This window comes from Cryptomeria japonica, chromosome 6 (genome assembly GCF_030272615.1).
Source record: "Cryptomeria japonica chromosome 6, Sugi_1.0, whole genome shotgun sequence".
Lineage (NCBI taxonomy): Eukaryota > Viridiplantae > Streptophyta > Pinopsida > Cupressales > Cupressaceae > Cryptomeria > Cryptomeria japonica.
In genome coordinates this window covers 444176530-444195700 of record NC_081410.1, presented here as the reverse complement: position 1 = coordinate 444195700, position 19171 = coordinate 444176530, and the positions used below count along the sequence as shown (strand labels likewise).

General features: G+C 39.8%; 1 protein-coding gene across 2 annotated transcripts in view; it reads right to left on the bottom strand.

The window, feature by feature from the left end:
* Nucleotides 1–19171, bottom strand: part of LOC131037474 (ureidoglycolate hydrolase) — a 274909-nt gene that overhangs the window by 86874 nt on the left and 168864 nt on the right. For both annotated transcript variants that reach the window (XM_057969614.2, XM_057969613.2), the window contains exon 9: nt 2696–2758. In XM_057969614.2, the coding sequence (XP_057825597.1) occupies nt 2696–2758 (63 nt within the window). The remainder of the gene's footprint in view (nt 1–2695; nt 2759–19171) is intronic.

Below are 19171 nucleotides of genomic sequence, written 5' to 3'. Positions count from 1 at the left end.
TATGTTGCTACTTGCTATTATTAAATTTCATTATTCATATATATATAGCTAGCTGTCCCCTGCCGTCCCCTGTTCCGAGCAAAAAAAAAAACGTCCCCGAAACCCGTTTCCCTGTCCCCCCGTCTCGGAAACTCAGCGTAACATAGCCCCAAACGCATGTATGGAGGTTAGAATTTGCTGAATGTCAAAAGGGGAGAAGGTTTCCCACAAGTCACACCCAAAAACAAGTTAGCACAACAAATACGTGAAAGAAAGCCACAAAACATACACTTACAATGAAGGTATGAAAAACATACACAACATGCATAAGTTGAAGTAAAGAAAGAATGATAATTTCAATTCATTCTAAGACCAATGGCCAAATTTACAATTGCAGAAATGTAAGAAAATATACAAATCTTCAAGAGAAGTGAAAGACCAAAGAGTAGCTTGAGCCAGCAGGGAGAGAACCCTTTACAATGAGGCTTAACAACCTATATATAGAAAACTAGTCACAAAGGAGAGACCAATGGTCAAGGAGGAGAAGCCTTCACCCTAGCATACACAGAGGAATGTCAGTTAGGGAAGGCAAGGAGGTGCACAGATCTGACATGGTGTGTGTGCAAGCAACCTAGCCATACCCTAACAAGAAAATCCCAAGAAAAAAAGTACTTCTAGAATGTAGATTGTTCTAAGTCAAAGCATGCAAATCTAACAGGAAGGCCATCAAATAACCATAAATAAGCATGCCCCTAGACTCCACTTGATGGCAATCCTGCAAAAATCATTAAATGTGCCCCTGTAGCTCCACGAATGAAAGTAGACAAGTCGCAGGAGTTGGAGGAGCATTAACAGCCTTGAGTGTTGATCACGCCATCGAGAAGTGTTGATGTCACTAGAAGTCGGACTTCCGGCCCTGCTGCAAGGGGAGAGTAATCGAGGGCCCCGGAATTCCAGGATTTCAGGTTCAAGGAAGGGCAGGCTTGTGAACTAGGAATTTCAAGATTCCGGATTCAAGGAAGGAAAAGGGCTTGAGAATTGGGAATTTCAAGATTCCGGGTTCAAGGAAGGAAAAGGGGTTGAGAACTTGGAATTTTGGGATTTCGGGATTTCAGGTTCAAGGAAGGAAAAGGGCTTGAGAACTGGGAATTACGGGACTCTTGGATTCTAGGTTCAAGGAATAGGGCTTGAGAACTAGGAATTCTGGGATTCCAGGATTCCGGGTTCAAGGAAGGAAAAGGGCTTGAGAACTGGGAATTTTGGGCTTCCAGGATTCTGGGTTCAAGGAAGGAAAGGGACTTGAGAACTGGGAAGTTCAGGATTCTAGATTCAAGGAAGGAAAAGGGCTTGAGAACTAGGAATTTTGGGTTCAAGGAAGGAAAAGGGCTTGAGAACTGGGAATTTCGGGATTTCGAGATTCTGTGTTCAAGGAAGGAAAAGGGCCTGAAAACTTCTACCTCTTGACAAGACAACACTTAACATTTCATAATTCCATTGGTTATGTCCTTGATCAACTGGGGCAGTGCTGGTCCATGGAGCATATCTCTAATCAGTTCTTGCTAATCGACCAAGGGTGTCATAAAATGACAACAATAAGCCTTAAAACTCCGAAAAGTGATTTATTTTATTTTTAAAACATTTCCAACATTTAAAGTTACTTTTCAACATCTTATCATTTAAAACTTTCAATTCTCTTTCCAATGATCTATGATATTGAGGTGCTCGATAAAATAAATAAATTAAAATGGTGAACTTAGTAAAATAAATTAAATATAGCTCACAATTACACCCAAGTAGCAACAATGGTCACAATGCATTGGAATCAAAAAACGACTGTGCAAGAGTGATACCGATGATGAATGATGATGACTGGACCTAACTAGGTGACTTACTAAAAATAGATACTTCCGTCAAGAATCTTGGAGACCACACCGGAAGCTAGAAATAACATCTGAAAGTGTCATGCAACTCCACTAAACCATCTAATCTCATTGGTAACATCAAGTTACCCCTCTAATCAAGTTGACACAAACCCAAAAATTCAATGCCAACTGCAAAGTAGAGAACCTGAAAATGGGACACTACATTATATATCATGTGTGCCACAAGTCCCCTATTCTCCTCAAATTTAGGTCCTTGGTTCCCCATTCCCAAATCCAGCCCTACCAAACCCAAGAAAAACAATTGTCAAACTGTTGAATCCAAACCCTAAACACAAATAGGCAACATGAGGTACAAACGCTTGTGCACAAATTGGATCACAAATAAAGCATCTTCTTTTCTCCCTTTATGAAATTATTAGCTAAGACAATTCTATAATATTGCTTCTTTCATTATTTAATTTATATTTATATAGATATCCTTTGTTAAATATGGCACAATATAATCAAAAGAGAATACTTCTACAAACATTAACAAAATAGCATTAGTAAAATGATGAGAAAATTTTGCTCTTTTACTTTTTCGTACTTTGTTAAATCTTAATCAAGCATAATAGGATTTACACTATAACCATGAAGCAAATGAAGACATAGGATTGTAAAGCGAGTTTCTCCAAATTCCATGTGGATCTAAGTAAACAAGGAAAATCAAATTACCATTTTTGGGAATTCAACTACTAATGGTAGCAGTCAAGGAAATATACGTTGAGATTAATCATCTAAACAACAGTATAAAAAAATCAATAACACAAATTCTAGGTGAGCTAAAAGCATACCAATCTCTACATGTGCTTTACTTGGAATGCTATTAACTGCTCCTGGGTGAATCTCCATGACACCTTGCAAGAAATAAGAAAGGAGACTAAGATGCAAAATACACAAAAGCATCATGTTACATTTATTTAAAAGGAAATTGAACAAAACAGTGCCCCTTCTAGTAGGGAACAGTAAGAAAACCACGTTATTATAATGCTAGTCAATGAAAAACCAAAAATTATTGTTCAAATTATATCTTCCGGGCATTCAAGAGGGGTCCCAACATAGCATGTTTTACATATTTAATATTCAATTAGGTGATGGCAGACTGAACAATAATTTCTTCAAAATAGTGGAAGATAACTTGTGGCATATAGAGATATATATGATTATGGCATGGTAGTCAATTGCTTGGATATTATGATAAAAGTCATGTTTTAAAATTTGCATAATCTTTGTGTCTTATTATATAATTGAGCGAACAATGAATTTGATCGTGTTATGGCAATAGTCGCTGCAGAAATATCTTCATTATGTGTCCATATTCTTTATTAATAGATGTATGGCATTGCTTGGTGGTTAATAATCTCATGGAAATAACTATTGCCATTGTTAACCATGAGCTCTCATATGGCTGCTTCCAGAGCATTTAGCAAAGTAAAACACACACGGTATATATGTGGCCTAGAGATAAAATGTATAGCTACCATATGTAGTGGAAGTGAATTGCTATGGATAACAAAAGGTTTTGCAACATTAAATAATTTATGGAAAAGCACTCCAAGTTTAAAATCTTTCAGAAATCATCTTACATGATCTTGCTGAGATCAAGTATGCAATGGCTGAGGTTATGAATTACATTGTCTTAGGATGAAGGGCTGAGAAAGATCAGGAATAGAGAAGCGTTTCTTCTATGGATGGGATATTTATTATATAGCTGAAAAAATTAGGAAGAAATATACCAGAACTGCCAAAATCATGACTGGAGAACTTCTATTCCAAAAATAAAGGAGCCCATACAGAGAATTAAAACACTTCTTTAGTAATACAATGACTGCAATATTGAAGAAAAATATATAGCCATTTTACTTTTTTCAAACAAGAATACTATCATAAATATTGATTACAACTTTTTAATTCAATTATGTATGGTTATACTGTAATTGATATGATACCTAATAGATTTATTCCAATTCTCTCCCAGGGGTGTGGATAACATTGCTTATAAAGTTCTTCAATTCTGCTCCTTGAGCAATCAGTATGTGTGTTTTGTGTCCAAGAAACCCAGGGTATTGCTTATTATAAATTGTTTATCATTGTTGAGATGCACACATGACTTCTGAGGCAACCAATTTATACTACTACAGACATCAAAATTTGCTTCTAAGCTCTCAAAAATTTCTTCCTCCTTGGCTAAGAAGACAAATAAGGAAACAATTTCTCCAGTTGTCTCTTACAAAGTAAGTTAGCAGTCCTTATGGTAATAAACTGGAATTGACTTCTATTCATTGGATATCCTATAAGAAGCTTGTCTCCATGCAGATTCCATTGTTGTTAAGTACTCTTGTGGGAAATTGAATCAACACTGAAGGAATAATTACAATCTATAACACTCTACCCTCTCATTCTCCTTCATCTTTTCACAAACCTTCACCCCTTTGGCTGTAAAACCCAGTAGATGAGAATACACTCTTGTGTAGCTCCCTCTAAAATGATCTTCAAAAATGTGACACAACCACAATGTAGCCCTTAACCCATTCCCAATCAAAAGTGGGAAAGTATCTCAACACACTTCTTTATTAGTTTACCAAAAGTGTAAGGGAAGGACTGTATCTATGTTATTGTTGACAGACGGACTATATTTACACACTTGTTGAGATCATGTATGCAATGGCTAAGGTTATGAATTACATTGTCTTAGGATGAAGGACTGAGAAAAGTCAGGAATAAAGAAGTGTTTCTTCTATGGATGGGATATGAATTGTATAGCTGAAAAAATTAGGAAGAAATATACCAGAACTACCAAAGTCAGGACTAGAGAACATCTATTCCAAAAATAAAGGAGCCCATTCAGAGTATTAAAACACTTCTTTAGTAATATGATGACTGCAATATTGAAGAAAAATATATAATCATTTTACTTTTTTCAAACAAGAATACTATCATGAATATTGATTGCAACTTTTCATTTCAATTATGTATGGTTATACTGTAATTGATATGATATCTAATATATTTATTCCAATTCTCTCCCAGGGGTGTGGATAACATTGTATAAAGTTCTTCAATTCTGCTCCTTGAGCAATCAGTATGTGTGTGTGTCCAAGAAACCCAGTGTATTGCTTATTATAAATTGTTTATTATTGTTGAGATGCAACCATGACTTCTGAGGCAACCAATTTATACTACTACAGACATCAAAATTTGCTTCTATTCTCTCAAATACTTCTTCCTCCTTGGCTAAGAAGACAAATAAGGAAACATTTTTTCCAGTTGTCTCTTGCAAAGAAAGTTAGCAATCCTTATGGTAATAGCCTGGAATTGAGTATGCAGATTCTGTTATTGTTAAGTACTGTTGTGGGAAATTGAATCGACACTCAAGGAATAATTGCAATCTATAACACTCTACCCTCTCATTCTCCTTTATCTCTTCACAAACCTTCACCCCTTTGGCTGTAAAACCGAATAGATGAGAATACACTCTTCTGTAGCTCCCTCTAAAACGATCAAAAAAAATGTGACACAACCACAATCTAGCCCTTACCCCATTCCCAATCAAAAGTGGGAAAGTTTCTCAACGGACTTCACTATTAGTTTACCAAAAGTGCAAGGGAACGACTGTATCTATGTTATTGTTGACAGATTGACTATATTTACACACTTTTTATTATTTTTGTAGTTTTTCCAGCAGCTCAAGTGGTTGATTTTTTAGAGAAGTATTCAAGTTGCATGGCACGCCAAAGAACATTGTTAGTGATAGGGACAGTAACTTCCCAAGTCTATTTTGGCAAGGAATATTTAGATCGAGTGGGACTGATCTCACCCCTAGCACCTGTTATCACCCACAAACTAATGAGAAAACAAAGATTGTTAACTAGTGGGTGGAAGGTTATCTCAGAAACTATGTTTCAGGGAAGCAAAAAGATTGGGTAAAATGGCTTCATTTGAGTGAGTATTGTTATAATTCTACTTGTCACATGTCTATTAAGATGTCTCCATTTATAGCACTGTATGGATATGAAGCTCCTCGCTTCGTTGACCTCTTGTTTAGTGATAGTAGAGTTCCCCAAGCTAAGGATTTGTTGCAACATAGTCAAGACATCATGAAATCCTTGAAAGACAACCTCCAAAATGCTCAAAATCAACAAAATATGTATGTATATTAGCATTGTATAAAGTGTGCATTTGAAGTTCGAGATATAATTACATTTGTAATAACTGATAAAATTAGATGTTATTCACTAATGATCAAACCGATCATTAAATAGAATTACAAGAAACGATCGTCGGAATTAGAAAGAATCTAATTATACAAGATTTACAATATATTGACCATTAAACATAATAGAAACAAATATAATGAAGATATTATTCTAATACCCTCCCTTAATGGTCAATCTGCCTACAACACCAAGCAGCCCCCTGAACTTAGCAAACTTATCCGGAAGTAGGGACTTGGTGAGAATATCTACAGTTTGGTCCTCTGTAGGAACATACTACAAATCCACAGATCCATCTTCAACCAGCTTGCGGGTGAAGTGACAATGAAGCTCAACATGCTTGGTCCGCTCATGGAAGACTGGATTCTTAGCGAGTTTCAACAACCCTTGATTATCACAGAGGAGGGGTGTAGGACCGGCTTGAGACAGTTGGACGTCTGAAAGCATCCGTCAAAGCCAAACTGCCTCACAAGCTACTTTGACTGTTCCACGATATTTAGCTTCAGTTGATGAAAGAGCTACAGCCTACTGCTTCTTACTGGTCCAAGTGATAGCACCTGTGCCCAAACTGAAGACATATCCAGATGTAGACTTTTTGAAATCGACAGAGCCTTCCCAGTCCGAATCTGTGTAACCGATGAGTCTAGGATCTTTGATTCATCCATAAAGGATACCAAAGTCTGAAGTGCCCTTGACAAAGCGCAGGATCCGCCTCGCTGCAACCCAATGTTCTGATGTAGGAGTAGCGGGATATGTAGCTGACTGCATAGCTCAGATCACGTCTAGTGGAGATGAGATATATTAAACTGCCCAGTAGTTGCCTGAAATCGGATTCATTCTCAACTGGAGAACCAGATTTGGCCGACAACTTCAGGCCTCTCTCCATAGGTGTAGATGTAGGTTTGTAGTCCTACATTTTGAACTTGTCTAGCAAAGCCCTGGCATATTTGGACTGAGAAACGAAGATGCCATGAGACTGCTGCCAAACCTCAACACCTAGGCAGTAGTGCAAAAGGCCAAGGTCAATCATGTCAAAAGACTGGCATAAATTCTACTTGATTCCCTGAACCAAAGATTCCGAGCTGCCAGTGATGGTCAGATCATCAACATAAATAACCAAAATGATGATATCACTGCCAGTAGTCGTGACATGCAAATTTGAGTCAGAAGGACTCCTCTAGAAACCCTGATTTGTGAGGTACTTATCAATCTTCATGTACCATGTTCGAGGACCCTGTTTCAGGCCATAGAGTGCTTTCACCAGTTTGAGCACCTGGTGTTCTTTTCCGGCAACCTTGAATCCAGGAGATTGCGTCATGTAGACCTCTTCCTGTAGCTCACTATTCAGGAAGGCACTCTTGACGTCCATTTGATGGACCTTCCAGCCACAGTGAGCTGCCATGGCTAGGACTAATCTGATGGTTCTTGTCTTTGCAATCGGAGCAAAGGTTTCCTCGTAATCAATGCCTTCACGCTGAGAGAAGCCTTTGGCAACAAGACGAGCCTTGTACTTATCTAAAGTACCATCAGCCTTGTATTTTACCTTATAGACCCATTTGCACCCAATGGGTTTCTTGCCTGGAGGAAGATCTGACAGAACCCAAGTGTTATTTTTCAGCAAGCTTTGGTGCTCAGTTGCCATAGCTTGTTCCCACTCAGGTATCGCTTTCGCCTCTGTGTATGTTTGAGGTTCATACACACTGTGAATGTTGGCCATGAGAGCAAAATTGACATAATCAAGTTGCTTGCTCTTTTTCTGAGCAGTTTTCTAATGTCCCATTTCTTGTGATGATGCATTCAGTGGTCCATTGGCCTATTCCGGAGACCCGTAGGCTATGTGGAAAGGAGATATTAGGGTTTCCATATTCTATGGAGTTCTGACCAAGCTTGTCAGGGGTGGAATGTGAACTTACAATTTTTAGTAAGTTAGGGTTTGGCTGTCTAGACGATGCACTATTACTAAGCTCGCCAAGCTCTTTCTCTGGTTGCAAAGATCATGATTTTCAGAGCAATATTTCATGACTTCCTATTTTTAGTAAGTGGCAATTTGGGCATTCTATTTTTGGCAATCCTGGTTTTGGTCTTGATCCAACACAGTTCAGTGATCCTCATTTCTAAGCCTCATCCGAATTTTGTTGATAATCAATATTGGAGTTATAAGCGATTTAATTAAATATTATTTCCTTACCCTAAGGTTTATTATTTAATTATTTTATTACTAATTGACGTTATGGGGAATTGTGCATAATATGATATTTTTCTCAAGTCATGCTTGGGCGAATTATTTAATGATTGAAAGGAGACTTTATTTTATACATCAGAGTTATTTTATGCCAAAATCATGGTCCTCTCTCCTAGGCGCGATTTTTGACTTGGGAAGTGGGTACCATACTTGGATCCACCACATGAAATGAAATGCAATTTGAAAGAGGTGAATTTGGAGGCAATTTCATTTGAATTCCAGACTTGAAAATCTATATATACAGGTGTTTGGCTCCTCATTTGATCATCCAGAGAAAATATATCATTATGCTATCGGAATGACTCTAGACTTCTTCGAGGGTGAAAACCTCCTAGATCTTTCTTTCCAGTATCGAGTGTGAGACATCACTCCTAGCTCTGGTTCGAATTTGTGAACTATTTCGTGATACTTGGGATTGCATTTGGTGTGTTTTCGACGAGTTGTGTACTGCTGCATTTTTTTTGGTGTTCCTAGTGTGTGTTGGCTGGAAGTGTAATTTGTTCGTAGCTATCTGCGTGTTGGGTGCATCGTTCTGGGTGAAGCCTCATTAGAAGCGTATTGGAGAGACAATAGTTCTTCTACATTGGCGTGGAATTTGGGGAACTCTTCAATTTATGGTTGCAAATCGAAATATTCAGCTAAATCACCATTTCCAGATTTCCATTGGGTTGCGTGCATCACCCTTGTGACTCTCAAGCCGCTATTTCAAGGTATTGAACTGCCTAAGTTATACTATTCATTTGCATTTGGTTTGGCATAATTTCATTCAGTTTTGAGAAAGTTACGAGCATTTTAGTGGATTTGGATGTGGCTGGTTCTGCGCTTTATTGACTCTGATTTCAGAACAGCAAGTAGTGATTTTGTGGTGTGAATTTGATATTGAATGCTTGAGATATGTACTTAACTCTATCTTCTCTCGCATCTCTATCTTTGTAAGATTGTTTCAGTAGTACTGATCAATCATTCTAGTTGCATTATATGGTATTTCCCACTGAACAAGTGGAAGAGGATGGCTTAGCCGCCTTCATGTTTTGTAATTCAGCTTTGTCCTCCCACTGAGTAAGTGGTTGAGTGATATTGTCCTCCCGCTGAAATATGCGGTTGAGTGATAGTTTTTATGTAAAAGTCCTCCCGCTGCATAATCGGTAGAGTGATTTGGTTTTGGTTATGCTCTTGTTACCTTGATTGGTTTACCGCCAAGTTCCCTGTCTTCATCCCGCTGAAAAGTGGAAGGGGCTGGCTTGCCGCCCAGTATTGTACTTGCATTGTAATTTCCAACAAATCAGTGAGCTAACGAACCCCTTATCACCGTATGCTCTCACCTTCCCACATTGGGCTCTTGGTGATCAGAAAGTGGAAGGGTTACTTTCAGCAGTATTGAAATTATATTTCCTAACTTTAACAGGTGCATTGTAGTATTTGTTGTGTTCAAAAACCGAAAAAATTAGTGGGAATATTACAAGTTCTACCCTCGATGAGCTCATCATCATGAAGATCAGCAAGCATCTTAGCCCACCATTTAGGCCGGAGAGTAGAAGTGCCAACATCAGATACAGGAGGTGCAACAGGATCAAGTTCATCTAACACAAGATCGGATGAATCTTGTGGAAAATCAGGTGGTGCAGCTGCATGTCTAGGTGCAAATGGATCAGATTCTTAAAATTCAGAACAGCAGCTTGATTCGAAGGAAACCGAGTATGAAGAGGCTCCAGAAGGGCCTGAAAGTGATCAAGATGATAAGGGTATAGTTGCCCAGCTCTCTAGCTTCCACAAGAATGAATCATTCCGAGTTCGAGGAGCATTGGGAGAGCATCAACTTGTTGCTCTAATTGATATCGAAGCAACTCACAACTTCATTGATGCTAGGATTGTCGCCAAGAGAGGCCTTATCACTGATGTTGAAGACTTCAAGGTCATAGTAGCTGATGGATCAACCATTTGTTGTAAACGGATGGTGTCAAACATGTCAATGAAGCTTGGTAATTATGAAGTCAATGGTAGATGATGGATCAACCATTTGTTGTAAACGGATGGTGTCAAACATGTCAATGAAGCTTGGTAATTATGAAGCCAAGGATGACTTCTATGTTGTCAATATTGGAGGGACCGATGATGTGGTCCTTCGCATTCAGTGGCTGCGATCTCTTGGTGAGATCACTCTTAACTTGCAAACCATGGAGTTAAAGTTCATGACTGAAGGAAAGAAGGTAGTTTTGCGAGGGATGTCTAATGGAGGCCCTCGGATTGTATCCCTGAAGAGGATGGAGAGGCTGATCCGTCATAACCAAGTACAGTGGGCAGCAGAATGTTTGATAATGCCATCAAACCCATTAGAAGACAAGGACAGCTACACTACTGATATTCAAGCTCTAATCATAAACAAGAGCAAGGTCTTTGGAAATCCGCCACTTAGAAGACCTCCTAAGTGTATGGTCATGCCATCTAACTCACTTGAAGAAAAGAGAAGCTATCCTGAAGACATTCAGGCTTTGATTTCAAAGAGGAGCAAGGTGTTTGAGACTCCACCCTCGGGTAGGCCGCCTGGGCGTGGTACTGAACACATCATTGAGTTGGAAGAAGGTACTAAGCCTATCATGACTACTCCTTACCATTACCCAAAGAAGCAAAAGAACGAGATTGAGAAAGCCATTAAGGAGCTTCTAAACATGGGTTACATTAGGCCAAGCAAGAGCCCTTTTGCTTCAGCTATTGTATTGGTCAAGAAGAAGGATGGGACCATGCGTATGTGCATGGATTGCCGAGCCCTAAATCAGAAAACCATCAAGAATCAGTACCCCATTCCGAGGATTGATGAGCTGCATGGTGTCATGTACTTCTCCAAGATAGATCTCAGATCAGGCTACCATCAAATCAGAATGAGGGCTTCTGATGTTGAGAAGACTGCTTTCAGATGCCACTTTGGGCATTTCGAATTTCTAGTCATGCCTTTTGGTTTGACTAATGCTCCAGCCGCATTTCAATCCTGCATGAATAGGATCTTTCAGAAGCAATTGAGGAAGTTTGTACTCATATTCTTTGATGACATCCTCATCTTCAGCAAGTCTTGGAAGGAGCACTTACAACACTTAGATGAAATTCTTAGCATTCTGGAGTCTGAATCATTGTTTGCCAAAGAATCTAAGTGTGAGTTTGGAATGAAGGAGTTGCTCTACTTGGGGCACATCATTAGTGCAGAGGGTGTGAAGCTAGATCCTGAAAAGATTAGAGCCATCCTTGATTGGCCACCACCTTAGAACATAACTCATTTGAAAGGATTCTTGGGTCTATGTGGTTTTTACAGAAGGTTTGTGAAGGGTTATTCTCAGTTGACTGCCCCCCTCACAGATCTCACTAAGAAATGGGCCTTTGAGTGGTCTGCAAAGGCACAATCAATGTTTGATCAGTTTAAGGAGATCATGAGCTCATGCCCAATTTTGGCCTTACCAAATTTCACCAAGCCTTTTGAATTGTAGTGTGATGCGTCAGGAGAAGGCATTGGTGCAGTTCTTATGCAAAACAAGCATCATATTGTCTTTGAAAGTAGAAAGCTGAGAGGACCTAAAAGGCTATATTCAATTTATGACAAGGAGATGCTTGCCATAATGCATGCCCTTGCGAAATTCAAGCAATATCTAGTGGGAAGTAGGTTCGTTGTTAAGATTGATCATAACAGTCTTAAGCATTTCATGCAACAGAAAGATTTGAATGAAAGGCAGCAGAAGTGGGTTAGTAAGCTTCAGGCTTACAACCTTGACATTGAGTATGTCAAAGGGAAGAACAACATAGTGGCAGATGCACTATCACGGAGACCCCATCTAAGCTCTATATGTGAGCTCACTGCTGATTGGAGGGACCTATTGCTTGTTGATTATGCCAAAAACAGTTTGCAACCAGCATTGTTGAAGGCACTTTTCATAGTGAAAAGTATAGTTTGGTTGATGGATTGATTTTGTATAAGGGAAGGATCCTTCTTCTACCTGAATCTAAGTTGAAGGAGAAAGTATTGCAGACTTTCCATTACATTCCTCTTGCTGGTCACCAAGGTTTTTTTAAGACTTACAAGCAGACCCGAGAGAGATTCTCTTGGAAAGGGTTGAAGATAGATGTCTTGAAGTACATTAGGGAATGCCATACTTGTCAGAAGAACAAGGATGAACACACAACACCTGTTGGTTTATTGCAACCATTGCCAATTCTCAGTCAAAAATGGGAAAGTGTCTCTATGGACGAACACACAACACCTGTTGGTTTATTGCAACCATTGCCAATTCTCAGTCAAAAATGGGAAAGTGTCTCTATGGATTTCATCATTGGGTTGCCGAAGGCTAGTTGGAAGGATTGTATCTATGTTAACAAAATCAGCTCATTCTTTCGCCATCACCAACTCATTTACAGCAGCTCAAGTTGCTGATTTGTTCTTCTGTGAGGTGTTTAGGCTACATGGGCTACCTAAAATATTGTGAGTGATAGGGACAGCAAGTTCCTAAGCTCCTTTTGGCAAGAGATTTTCAGATTGTGTGTTATTATACTCACCCCAAGCACGAGTTACCATCCCCAGACAGACAGACAAACGGAGATAGTAAATAAGTGGTTGGAAGGTTACTTGAGGAACTAAGTTTCAGAGCAGCAGAAGGCCTAGGTAAGATGGCTACATCTTGGTGAATATTGCTATAATTACACTTATCACATGTCCATCAGGATGTCACCTTTCATGGCACTATATGGATATGAGGCCCCTAGTTTTGCTAATTTGGTGTTTGGAGATAGCAGAGCACCTCAGGCTAGGGATATGGTTCAGCAATGTCAAGATATTCTGAAGGCATTGAAGGACAACCTCCAAAATGCACAAAATCGGCAGAAGTTGTATGTTGATTAGCAACGTACTAAGCGCTCATTTGAGGTTGATGATATGGTCTACCTGAGACTCCAGCCCTTCAGACAATCTACTCTCAAGAAGAGTGGACCGAAAAAACTCAAGCCACGTTTTTATGGACCATTCAGGGTCATCAGGAGAGTGGGAATTCTGGCTTATGAGTTGGACCTACCAGCAAGTAGCCGAGTACATAATGTCTCCCACGTGTCACTCCTCAAAAAGGCGCTTGGGCACAATGTGATAGTCTCTTCTGATTTGCCTCATTTGCATGAATAGGGAGAATTGGTGCTAGTTCCTGAGGCCATCCTTGATGTCAGAGAACGATTGTTGAGGAGGAGGACCATCAGAGAGTATTTGGTTAAGTGGAAAGACTTACCGGTGGAGGATGCTACATGGGAGAATGAGGAGGTTTTACAGCATCCTAGCTTGCGATTGCCTGTGGACAAGCAATTTTGGGAAGGGCGGATTGTAATGTCCCCTTCCTTGTGATGATACATTCAGTGGTCCATTGGCCTATTCCGGAGACCCGTAGGCTATGTGGAAAGGAGAAATTACGTTTTCCATATTCTATGGAGTTCAGACCAAGCTTGTCAGGGATGAAATGTGAACTTACTATTTTTAGTAAGTTAGGGTTTGGTTGTCCACATGGTGCAGTATTACTAAGCTTGCCAAGCTCTTTCTCTGGTTGCGAAGATCACGATTTTTGGAGCATTATTTCATGACTTAGTACTTTTAGTAAGTGGCAATTTGGGCATTCTATTTTTGGTAGTCCTAGTTTTGGTCCTGATCCAGCACAGTTCAGTGCTCCTCATTGCTCAGCCTCATCCGGATTTTGTTGATAATCAATATTGCAATTATAAGCTATTTAATTAAATATTATTTCCTTATCCTAAGGTTTATTATTTACGTATTTTATTATTGATTGATGTTATGGGGAATTGAGCATAATATGATATTTTTCCTAAGTCATGCGTAGGCGAATTATTTAATGATTGAAAGGAGACTTTATTTTATATATCAAAGTTATTTTATGCCAAAATCATGGTCCTCTCTCCTAGGCACGATTTTTGACTTGGGAAGTGGGTGCCATACTTGGGTCCACCACATGAAATGAAATGCAATTTGAAAGAGGTGAGTTTGGAGGCAATTTCATTTGAATTCCAGACTTGAAAATCTATATATACAGGTGTTTGGCTCCTCATTTGATCATCCACAGAAAATATATCGTTATGCTGTTAGAATGACTCCAAATTTCTTCGAGGGTGAAAACCTCCTAGATCTTTCTTTCCAATTTCGAGTGTGAGACATCACTCCTAGCTCTGGTTCGAATTTGTGAACTATTTCGTGATATTTGGGATTGCATTTGGTGTGTTTTTGAAGAGTTGTGTGCTGCTGTGTTTTTTTTGGTGTTGCTGGTGTGTGTTGGCTGGAAGTGTAATTTGTTCGTAGCTATCTGCGTGTTGGGTGCATCGTTTTGGGTGAAGGCTCATTAGAAGTGTATTGGAGAGACAATAGTTCTTCTACATTGGCATGGCATTTGGGGAAATCTTCAATTTATGGTTGCAAATCGAAATATTCAGCTAAATTGCCATTTCCAGATTTGCATTTGGTTGCGTACATCACTCTTGTGACTCTCAAGCTCCTGTTTCAAGGTATTGAATTAATCGCCTAAGTTATACTATTCATTTACATTTGGTTTGGCATGATTTCATTCAGTTTTGAGAAAGTTACGAGCATTTTGGTGGATTTGGGTGTGGCTGGTTCTGCATTGTATTGACTTTGATTTCAGAACAAGTAGTGATTTTGTGGTGTGAATTTGATATTGAATGCTTGAGATATGTACTTAACTCTATCTTCTCTCGCATCTCTATCTTTGTAAGATTGTTTCAGTAGTACTGATCAATCATTCTAGTTGCATTATATGGTATTTCCCACTAAACAAGTGGAAGAGGATGGCTTAGCCGCCTTCATATTTTGTAATTCAGCTTTGTCCTCCCACTGAGTAAGTGGTTGAGTGATATTGTCCTCCCGCTGAAATATGCGGTTGAGTGATAGTTTTTATGTAAAAGTCGTCCCACTGCATAACCAGTAGAGTGATTTGGTTTTGGTTATGCTCTTGTTACCTTGGCTGGTTTACCGCCAAGTTCTTGGTCTTCATTCTGCTGAAAAGTGGAAGGGGCTGGCTTGCCACCCAGTATTGTACTTGCATTGTAATTTCCAGCAAATCAGTGAGCTAACGAACCCCTTATCACCGTATGCTCTCACCTTCCCACATTGGGCTCTTGGTGATCAAAAAGTGGAAGGTTTACTTTCAGCAGTACTGAAATTATATTTCCTAACTTTAATGGGTGCATTGTAGTATTTTTTGTGTTCAAAAAACGAAAAAGTTAGTGGAAATATTACAAGTTCTACCCTCGATGAGCTCATCATCATGAAGATCAACAAGCGTCTTAGCCCACCATTTTGGCCGGAGAGTAGAAGTGCCAACATCAGATACAGGAGGCGCAATAGGATCAGGTTCATCTAACCGAAGATCAGATGAATCTTGTGGAGAATCAGGTGGTGCAGTTGCATGTCTAGGTGATCCTGCAGGAGAAGGAATTGGTGAAGGTGCGGGAGTTGGAAAAGCTGGAACCCTCCCATCAGGTGGACCTAATGGAAGACGAACACCCAAGTTTGAAGCCTTCAAAAACTGATCCTATGAATCCACAACTAGAGGAGAGAGCTGAAATGGCCCTCGACCCTCATCAAAAACTACGTCCCGACCAAAGATGACACGATCTGTCTCAATATCAACCAATCGGTAGGCTTTGTGATTATCACTGTGGCCAGTGTGCATGAGTTTCTGACTCTTGGCATCCAACTTGTTGTATTTTGCATCAGAGATCCAAACAAAGGCAGTGGATCCAAAAACCTTCAGGTGACTGATTCTAGGCTTGCGGCCTGACCAGGCCTCTTCCTGAGTCTTCTTCTTCACATCCACAGTAGGAGACCGATTTAGAAGATAGACTGTAGTATTAACTGCTTCAACCCAAAATTTCTTCAGAACACTCTTGTGTTCAAGCATAGACCGAGCCATTTTGGTAATCGTGTCATTTCTCTGCCCAACGACACCGTTTTGTTGAGGGGTGTAAGGTGTAGTTAGTTGGCACTTGATGCCATGTTGTTCACAGAAATGGGAGTAAGCAAAAGAACGAAATTTTCCCCCATTATCAAACCAAAGAGTTACAATATGATTACCAGACTCTTTTTCTACTAATGCTTTAAATTTTTGAAAAATAGCAAAAACCTTTGATTTCTGATGAAGAAAATACACCCACATCTTTCTACTAAAATCATCAACAAAAAGTAGAAAATACCTGGACCCAGTGACAGAAGGAGTGGCCATAGGTCCACAAATATCAGCATGGACCAGTTGGAGTACCTTAGAGGCTGTCCAAGAGTCACCATCCAAAAAGGGAGTCCGATGTTGTTTGCTAGCCTGACATGCTTCACAAACTCCGAGGTTCTGGGTCTGGATCTCTGGCAGTCCGATCACAACATCTTCCCGAACAAGCTGAGAAAGATAGTGCACATTTAAGTGCCCATACCGCTGATGCCAAAGTGTACTAACAGAGGAGTGCTTGGCTGCCATGGCGAGCTCCAAAGAATCACCAAAATCAACTAGTCTGAATAGACCATAATCCTCAAGACCCACAGCAACAGTTGTCTGAGTCTCCCGATCAATGATACTGCACTGATGTGCACTGAAGGTCACATGGAGCTAAGGAGAATGTCTAAGAAGACTGACTGACAGAAGGTTGAGTTCCTTTCCTGGAACATAGTACACATCGAGGAAAATTAATTTCCTCCTGCCAAACTAAATCTGTACATTGCCCTTTCCGACAACGATGTACTCTTCCCCTCCTCCAAAGATAATTGAATCTGAGTGCGGCTGAAAAATCAATGAGCCAATCTCGGCGATGAGTGAAGTGGAGTGAGGCACCTGAATCTATATACCAGGTAGAGGATTTGACTTGGTCTGTAGATCTTTTAGCCATGAAGGCGTAAAAGGTAGACTCGCTTTACTCAATGTGCTCTGCTACATTTGCTTTCGGCTGCGAACTATTTTGCTTAGCCTGTGCAGCCAAGCGTTTACGGCACTCGAGCTTCATGTGACCAAATTTATGGCAGTAATTGCACTGAACATTTTTCTTCTTCGAGCCTTCTAATGACGGAGCAGAGGGTTTCTACTAAGAAGACTGAGAAGACTGTGATTTACCTTTATCCTTCTGGAAGGATTTAGCTGCGAATGCTTGTTCTGAAGTGGATGAGCTATTACCGCTACCCAACTGCTACTTCCACCGATCTTGCTACAGAAGTTTAGTGCATAGATCAGCGAACTTCAGATCAACACCAATTGAGGTGACGTTGACTGTTTCGACAAAATGCTCATATGACTTTGGTAAGCTCTTTAGAGTTATCACGACCATGTCCATTTTTCGGCCGATGGCTTCCAACTGGTCACGAATATCCTTGATCCGATTGAGATGATCCTGAAGGGATTTGCGCTCATCCATGACAATAGAGAAAAGCATATTTTTTAGAAAGAAGGCTCTTCTCTTATCAGTTATCAGACATCTCATGTAGCATCTTGAGATGCTCCCATATCTCGACAATTGTTTTGTCGGAAGGTATCTGAGGAAGTTGATCCTCGGTCACTGAGAGCTTGATGAGCATGACTGCTTCACGATTTTGTTCATCAAACTTTGTCTGTTTAGGACCGGCTACAGTGGGACGGGTGACCTTGCTAAGCACTAAGTGATCAATAACGCGATACACGAAAATGGTGAGCATCCACTGTTTCCAAGTATTGTAGTTTCTACCATTGAATTTTTGATTGCCCTAGAACAGAATATTCGTCAAAGATGCCATTATGAAAAACTCAGGTCAAAGTTGGTTGATCGGATAATGGCACGAATATCGAGGCAAATGGAAACACATGAAATCGCGTAAACGCGACGCGTGCAAGAAAACAGAGACAGAAAATAGGCACCGACTTCAAGATAGATCTTGACAAAAATTGGCGGCACAGATTCCAATGTACGGATTGCTGATGACCCAGAAAATTCTGACAATGACCCAAATGAGTTTTCAAAAAACCCAGAAAAACCCATTTTAGAAAACCTAAGCCGCAGAACAAGTACGGAGGGTTTGTGAAAAAAACCTAGGCGGCATAGAAAAGATTGAACCAAACGCTAAAAATAGCGTTGCAGCTGAAAATCACACCCGTAAAAAAATAAAATCGTGCCTAGACAAGAAGAAAGGTCACCACGAAAAGCGTAGCTGAAGACCCAGATAGCAATCACGCACACACAGAGGTGTAAAATCGCGAACATAAATTTTGCGTCGAGGCCCCACAAACGGCGTGAAACACAACCTGTAGACGTGCAAAAAAGAAACGGAAATGGGTGCTGAAAAATGTCACTGAAAGTCCGCGCAAAGCAGAAACAGATCCGACGCCGAAAGACGAAATCGCGGGCAAAAACGAGTGCGAAAAATCGTGCAAAGAGCAGAACAGGCACAAAATAAAATCGCGCGGGCTGTGTGAGAGCCGAGAACAAACGCGAAATGCACAAACGCAGAAAAACAGACGCGAAAAAATCGCGTTTTCTGAGTTCAAAAAATGAACACGAAAATATAGACATAAATCTGACCGAAAAACCCTAGGCGGGTTTTTTAGAATAAACTGAAATAATTTTGAAAAATTTCGAAAATATTTTCTTGTGCTTTGATACCATATTATAGATGTAATTGGTAAAATTAGAAGTTATTTACTAATGATCAAACTAATCATTAAATAGAATTACAAGAAACGATCGTCGGAATTAGAAAGAATCTAATTATACAAGATTTACAATATATTGACCATTAAACATAATAGAAACAAATATAGCGAAGA